The sequence below is a fragment of the Eubalaena glacialis genome, chromosome 6 (assembly GCF_028564815.1).
Source record: "Eubalaena glacialis isolate mEubGla1 chromosome 6, mEubGla1.1.hap2.+ XY, whole genome shotgun sequence".
NCBI lineage: Eukaryota > Metazoa > Chordata > Mammalia > Artiodactyla > Balaenidae > Eubalaena > Eubalaena glacialis.
The window spans coordinates 88,875,454-88,883,572 of NC_083721.1; the positions used below are offsets into that span (position 1 = coordinate 88,875,454).

General features: G+C 37.6%; 1 protein-coding gene across 1 annotated transcript; it reads right to left on the reverse strand.

Annotated features, from left to right (window-relative positions):
- Positions 1 to 612: 612 nt before the first annotated feature.
- Positions 613 to 847, reverse strand: LOC133093512 (protein CEBPZOS-like). The gene has a single exon (XM_061193402.1). It carries the CDS (start codon positions 845 to 847, stop codon positions 617 to 619), a length of 231 nt encoding a protein of 76 aa, XP_061049385.1. The 3' UTR covers positions 613 to 616.
- Between the last annotated feature and the right edge of the window lie 7,272 nt (positions 848 to 8,119).

An 8,119-nucleotide genomic window follows, 5' to 3' on the forward strand; every position in this document is an offset into this window, starting at 1 on the left:
AATTTTCACAGCAGTATCCTGGAAAGGCTCAAAATATACACAACAGGTATGGGTATGAGTGGGACTGAAAATATGAGAAAGTCTATATGAACATGAAAGTCTACATAAGAAAGCAGTTAAGGCCTTGCTATGAACTGAACATTTGTGTCCCCCTAAAATTCATATGTTAAAATCCAAACCCCCAATATGATATTATGAGGAGGTGGGGCTTTGGGGAAGTGATTCGGTCATGAGGGTGGAGGCTTCATGTTTGGGGTTAGTGCCCAAAGGGAGCTCCCTTGTCTCTTCCACCATGTGAGGACACAGTGTGAGAAGACATAATCTATGAACCAGGAAGTAGGCTCTCACCAGACACCAAATCTGCTGGCATCTTTTCTTTTCTTTTTTTTTTTTAAGGAGAACCACTTCATTTTGAGTAGTAAACACAACTTTGTTTATAACATAATAAACAAACCTTCCATCAGTTTTTTAACAGTTAGTCCAAAGAACAAAACCTCTGACTTAGTTAGAATTTACATTTAACCTTAAATATTCTAAAATGCATCCATGTCAACTTTGGTATTTTAATTTTGCCTGATACTGTGAAATAGGGCAAACCTTGATCGTGGTCAAATTCCTAATTTTTGCTGTTCAGCCACTTTTCTTGATCTTGCTCTCTGATTCCGTACATTCCAGAGTGTTCAATGGATTTGTAATAAAGTTCCAAGATGAAGGGGAATTTCTTCCTCATTGTTTGCCTGAAATCTTGGCTTGTGTTTATCTTTTTAAACAAAATATATGCTCCAAAAATGTCCACAAGTTCAGCTACTAAACCTCCTTTAAAGATCTTCTTTGCCAGTGGATCCATAGTGCCTCCATCCTGAGGTGTGTACTTGCAAGGGTCAGCTGGCATCTAGATCTTAGACTTCCCAGCCTCCAGAAATGTGAGAAATAAGGACTTCCTTGGTGGCGCAGTGGTTAAGAATACGCCTGCCAATGCAAGGGACACGGGATCAAGCCCTGGTCTGGGATAGATCCCACATGCCGTGGAGCAACTAAGCCCGTGCGCCACAACTACTGAGCCTGAGCTCTAGAGCCCATGAGCCACAACTACTGAGCCCACGTGCCACAACTACTGAAGCCCACACGCCTAGAGCCCGTGCTCCTCAACAAAGACAAGCCACTCCAATGAGAAGCCCGCACACTGCAACGAAGAGTAGCCCCCACTCGCCGCAAGTAGAGAAAGCCCGTGTGCATCAACGAAGACCCAACGCAGCCAAAAATGAATAAATAAATAAATTAAAAAAAAAAGTGAGAAATAAATGTTTGTTGTTTAAAGTGTTCAGTTTAGGGTATCTTTGTTATAGCAGCCTGAGTGGACTAAGACAAGCCTCTAGGACTGAAAGTTTACTCTTTAGAGAGGTTGACTCAGAGACTGGATTTGGAAATATGAGAAACAGCAAAGGGAAGGGAGGTCCAACTGAACTGAGAGTGGGAGCTGAGGGAAAGTTTGCAGAGTTAATGGTTAGACTCCAGCCTCTTTCCCTCACACAGCTGTCAGAAGACTGATTTTCAGGCTTAGAAATGGGATGGTTCTTCTCTTGGGAAACCAGTTAATCCAAGGAAAAAAACTTACAGATATTGGCAGTAGGGAAGGTGGGCACCCAGGGAAACACCTGTGTCCCAGCCTGATCACAAGCCCACGCTTAGCTTCCAACTATCTTTTTCATGCCTTGCACTTAAATATGGACAGCACCCAAGGATCATGAGAGATTTGGGAAAAGCATTTAACATGAAAGAGAAAATAAAACAAACATTAAAAAAATTTATAAGAAAAAAGATAATCCAAGGAGCAAAATATGATATTGAATCTATGAAATGAGAAAAAAATGCTCTAAAAATAAATATTCAGTCAAGGAAGAGTTTTTGGAAATTAAAAAGGTATTAGTTAAACTAAAAATTAAATTTTTTATTGAAGTATAGTTGATTTACAATATTAGTTTTTGGAGTACAACATAGTGATTCAATATTTTTATAAGACTTTTTTTTTTTTTTGGCTGCTCCGTGCAGCATGTAGGATCTTAGTTCCCCGACCAGGGATCGAACCTGTGCCCCCTGCATTGGAGTCTTAACCACTGGACTGCCAGGGAAGTCCTCAATATTTTTATAGATTATGCTCCATTTAAAGTTATTATAAAATAATGGCTATATTTCTCTGTGCTGTACAAAAAAATAAATTAATAGAAGCTTTGGGAGATAAAGTTGAAGACATCGTCAAAGTAGAAAAAAAGAGAACTGAATAAGAAGAGAAAACATAGAATCATTTGAGCAGGTCCAATATTCAAATAAAGGAGGTCCAAAAAGAACAGAAAAGAGAGGAAATAATCAAGGGAAAAAAAATAAAGATTTCTCAGAAGAGAAGTTCATGAGTCTCCAGATTGAAAGGGTTCATTGAGTGCCTAGTGAAATGAATGAAACAAACAAAAAGCATTGTGAGGTTTTAGAATATTGTCGTTAAAGAGAAGATTCTAAAACTCTAGGGTTGGGGAGGGGGAACAGATCACATTCAAAGGAGAGGAAAGCTGGAAATTTTGAAAGCAACGCCTTCAGAATTCCAAGGAAAACTGAAATCCAGTCTAGAATTCTATAGCTACCGTACTACCAATCAAATGTGAGGGTAGAAGACAAGAAAGACTTCAGAATCCTTATGCCAATGTGCTCTTCTTCAGAAAGCTCTGGAGAATGTACTCCATTAAAATAAGGGAGTGAATCAAAGAAGGAATTTAAGGGCCTCAGTAAATAGGGAACACAACATAAGAGAAAGGTGTGAATTCCCAGGATGATGGGAAAAATAATTCCCAGAACACAGTATTGTAGCAGGCCTAGAATAAAAATAACCCAGATTAGAGCAGGAAAGTGGAGGATCCCAGACATGTCTACATTTAAAAATTAAGTAAGTAAATAGTTAATCCAGTAGAGTACCTGCTATTTTTTTTAAAGCAGTTATGGTATAGAACTTGAAAGGAATTAGAAAATTAAGCCAAAGAAAGCACTTATTAACTCCAGGGAAAATTAAAAGTACATTGAGAAAGGAAATGGCTCAGGTGAGAGTAATAGTTATTTACAAAGTTGTTATATAAATACTAAATACTTGTTTAACCAAAAAAAACCAAAAAAACAAAAACTGTATAGGGAGGGAGTGTGTGTGTGTGTGTGTGTGTGTGTGTGGTGGAGGGAAGTTGTTCCCTGGAAATAGATGGAGGTACAAGACGTCTAAACACTTTTGATCAAGAGTAGAATGCCAATAAAAGATAACTGAATTTGAAAAATGAAGTTTCCCTATAATCATGCTGTTTAGAAATACATAGAAAAAAAAATAGAAGCTATAAAAATGTAACTAGGAAAGCATCAGGACCAAAAGAGTTGGATTGCCTTGGGGGCCAGAAACTGGGTATGGGGAGGGCTAAAGCAAGAAAACTGCTGTTGTGTATTAGAAGCCTAATAAAACGATTTAACTTTAAAAAAAGTACATATATTACTTTCATCTAAGTAAAACATTATTTTAAAAATCATGATAACTGAGAAAGGAAGATGGATAGGTGGAAATGTCTAGAACAATTAAACAATTGTTCAATTTCTCTCCCTCCTGTTTCTCTCTGTGCATCTGACTCATTTCCCTAACTGTGGATCAGAGTTATGGGTGTGGAGTGAGGGGCAGGGGAATGGAGCGATTAGGGAGGGGTGTGGCTACTAGCAGACACATGTTAGCTAGAGACGGCTCCTAGCAGTTCTCATTATTCTCATAGCTTGGCTGATTTAGAGCAAAGGATTATTCCTCCCACCTCCAGTTAGTATAAGGATGACTTACACTTTTCTCTCCATGGCTCTCTTCTGTGTCTCTGAAGGCTAGTTTAGTGTCTTTAGGACCCTTCCTCCCAGTGCAGATATACTTGGTGATTATGGAAATACTTGTAAAAGATTTTATTTGCTTGTATTTGCAAATGTATTTCATTTTTCAGAACAACTTGGAACCTCATAATGCTTTCCAATGGTAGTTGCTATTACTATTTTGGTGAGGAGATAAAAGAAAACAAGTAGATTAATGACGAGTTTTCTTATACATATTAACAAAAGCATCTACTTATGTGGTACTACATCATTTCAGTGTAGCGGTGCTCCCTTCTTGACAGTAGTTGTTCTTTGCTACTCACCTGACATCTTGTTATAAATGCAGAATCTCAGGCCCCAGAATCTGAGAATCATTGTGTCAGAATCTAATTTAGTTAGTTTGGAGCCTGGGCTTTAAAAAAAAAAAAAAATTAGCTCCCCAGGTGACTAGATTGTTAACTAACAATTTGAGCAAATCATAATTCTATTCCCCTTCATTTAATATTTCTGACTGAGTTAGCAAAAAGGGTTAGTATTTCCAAAAATGTGTATGCATATAAATCACCTGGAGGTCTTATTTTTTTAAAACTATTTTGAAATACAGATTCACAGGAAAGATGCAAACATAGTATAGAGAGGTCCTGTGTACCCTTTACTCAGTATCTCCCAGTGGTTACATTTTTGGTTAAATTTAGTACAATATCCAAATCAGGAAATTGATACAATGTGTTTGTATAGCCCTATGACATTTTTTCACCTATGGACATTCCTACCACCATAACTGCAATCAAAATACAGAACTATTCCATAACCATAAAGATCCCCCATATGCTACCTTCCTAAAATCACATGTACCCCTTTCCCCCCCACTTAACATTTAGCCTCTGAAAGCCACTAGTCTGTGTTGCATCTCTATATTTTTGTCATTTTGAGAATTAAAAAAATTTTTATTTATTTATTTATTTGGTTTTGCCGGGTCTTAGTTGCAGCTCTAGGGCTCCTTAGTTGCGGCATGCAGGCTCCTTAGTTGTGGCGTGTGAACTCTTAGTTGCAGCATGCATGTGTGATCTAGTTCCCTGACCAGGGATTGAACGTGGGCCCCCTACATTGGGAGCACAGAGTCTTAACCACTGTGCCACCAGGGAAGTCCCTTGAGAATTTTATATACATGGAATCATACAATATGTGGTCTTTTGAGATTGTTTCCTCATTCTGCATAATGCCCTTAAGATCTATCCAAGTTGTTGCGTGCAAAAGAGTTTTTGTTTTTTTTTACTTCTTATTTTGAAATAATTATAAATTCACAGGATATGGCAAAAGCAGTACAGAGAAACCCTGTGTACCTTTCACCCTGTTTTCCCCGTGGTACCATCTTAGATAATTATAGTATAATATCAAAAGGTGCTATCCACAGACCTTATTCAGATTTTACCAGTTTTATTTACACTCCTTTGTGCATGCTTGTGCCTGTGTGTAGTTCTATGCAATATTTTTCCCTCTTGAAATTTTGTTTTATTTTTTAAGGTTATACTCCATTTGAATTTATTATAAAGTATTGGCTATATTCCCTGTGCTGTACAATATATCCTTGTAGCTTGTACATAATAGTTTGTATCTCTTAATCCCCTGCCCCAATAATGCCTCTTCCCCCTTCCCTCTTTCCACTGATAACCACTAGTTTGTTTTGAGTCTATTTGTTTTGTTATATTCATTTGTTTTATTTTTTTAGATTCCACATATAAATGATATCATACAGTATTTGTCTTTCTCTGTCTGACTTATTTCATTACGCATAATACCCTCCAGGTCCATCCATGTTGTTGCAAGTGGCAAAATTTCATTCTTTTTTATGGCTGAGTAATATTCCATTATATACATATATATATGTATATATATCACATTTTCATTATCCATTCATCTGTTGGTAGACACTTAGGTCCATATCATGGCAAATGTAAACAATGCTGCTGTGGCATTGGGGTGTGTGTATCTTTTCAAATTAGTGTTTTTGTTTTCTTCGGATATATACCCAGGAGTGGAATTGCTGGATCATGTGGTAGTTCTGTTTTAGTTTTTTGAGCAACCTCCATACTGTTTTCCACAGTAACTGCACCAATCTACATTCCCACCAACAGTGTACAAGAGTTCCCTTTTTTCCACACCTTCTCCAGCATATATTGTTTGTAAACTTTTTGATGATAGCCATTCTGACTGGTGTGAGGTGATACCTCCTGTGGTTTTGATTTGCATTTCTCTAATAATTAGTGATGTTGAGCATCTTTTCATGTGCCTGTTGGTCATCTGTGTGTCATCTTTGGAGAAATGTCTATTTAGGTCTTCTGCCCATTTTTTGATTGGGTGGTTGTTTTTTTGTTATTGAGCTGTATGAGTTTTTTGTATATTTTGGATATTAACCCCTTGTCAGTCACATCATTTGCAAATATTGTCTCCCATTCCATAGGTTGTTTTTTGTTTTGTTGATGGTTTCCTTTGCTGTGTGAAAGCTTTTAAGTTTGATTAGGTTTCATTTGTTTATTTTTACTTCTTTTGCCTTGGGAGACTGATCTAAGAAGATATTGCTAAGATTTATGTGAAAGAATGTTTTGCCTATATTTTTTTCTAGGAGTTTTATGGTGTCATGTCTTCCACTTTGGTCTTTAATCCATTCTGAGCTTATTTTTGTATGTGGTGTGAGAAAATGTTCTACTTTCATTCCTTTACATGTAGCTGTCCAGGCTTCTCAACGCCACTTGTTGAAGAGATTGTCTTTTGTCCATTGTATATTCTTGTCTCCTTTGTCGTAGATTGACTGTAGGTGTGTGGGTTTATTTTTGGACTCTTTATTCTGTTCCATTGATTTATATGTCTGTATGCCAATACCACAGTGTTTTGATTACTGTAACTTTGTAGTATAGTCTGAAGTTTAGAAGGGTTATACCTCCAGCTTTGTTTTCTCAGGATTGCTTTGGCAATTCTGGGTCTTTTGTGGTTCCTTATAAATTTTAGGATTATTTGTTCTAGTTCTCTGAAAAATGTCATGGGTATTTTGATATGGATTGCACTAAATCTGTAGATTACCTTGGGTAGTACTGTATAGTTATTTTGAGTAGTATAGTAACCTTGAGATTGGCTTTGTTTCACTCAGCATAATGCCCTTGAGGTCCATTCAAGTTGCTGCATGTTAACAGTAGATTGTTCCTTTTTATCGCTGAGTGGTGTTCCATGTTATGGAGATACCACAGTTTGTGTAACCACTCATGCATTGCTAGTTGCTTGTTTCCAGTTTTGGCTATCAGAAAGGAATCTACTGTGAATAATCATGTGCATAAATTGTGTAAAAATTTTAAAAAGGCCCAGGCTCCAGAGTAAGTAAATCGATCTCCAGGGTGAAGCCCAGGTATCAACAACTTTTAAAAGTTTCCTAGATAATTCTCATGTACATCAAGGATTTCTAAAATTGCAAATTCTGGGACTTCCCTGGTGGTCCAGTGATTAAGACTCCATGCTCCCAATGCAGGGGGCATGGGTTCAATCCCTGGTCAGGGAACTAAGATCCCACATGCTGCATAGTGCAGCCTAAAAATAAATAAATAAATAGATAAATAAATAAATAAATAAATAAATAAATAAAATAAAATTGCAAATTCTGCAAAAATCATTTATTAGTAACAGTTATCATTATTATGCACCTACCAAATGCTAGACATTGTACTCTTCTAAGCCTCTTAATAACCCTGTGAGATATATATTATTATTCTCTCTTTACATATGAGAAGATTGAAGGGTGGGTGGAATAGTAAAGGTGGTAAAAAGGTATAAATTTCATGTTATAAAAGAAATAAGTCCTGGGGACTTAAATGACTATAGTTAATAATACTGTACTGTATATTTGAAAGTTGCTAAGAGAGTAGATTTTTTTTTTTTTTTTTGGCTGCATTGGGTGTTTGTTGCTGGGTGTGGGCTTTCTCTAGTTGCAGCGAGCAGGGGCTACTCTTTGTTGCGGTGTGCGGGCTTTTCATTGTGGTGGCTTCTCTTGTTGTGGAGCACGGGCTCTAGGTGCTCGGGCTTCAGTAGTTGCAGCACGTGAGCTCAGTAGTTGTGGCACGTGGGCTCTAGAGCGCAGGCCCAGTAGTTGTGGCGCACAGGCTTAGTTGCTCCATGGCATGTGGGATCTTCCCGGACCGGGGATCAAACCCATGTCCCCTGCATTGGCAGGCGGATTCTTAACCACTGAGCTGCCAGGGAAGTCCCG

What these genes read in the sequence shown, in the direction of transcription:
- LOC133093512 (XM_061193402.1), bottom strand. Translation starts at nt 847, where the DNA reads ATGGATCCACTGGCAAAGAAGATCTTTAAAGGAGGTTTAGTAGCTGAA.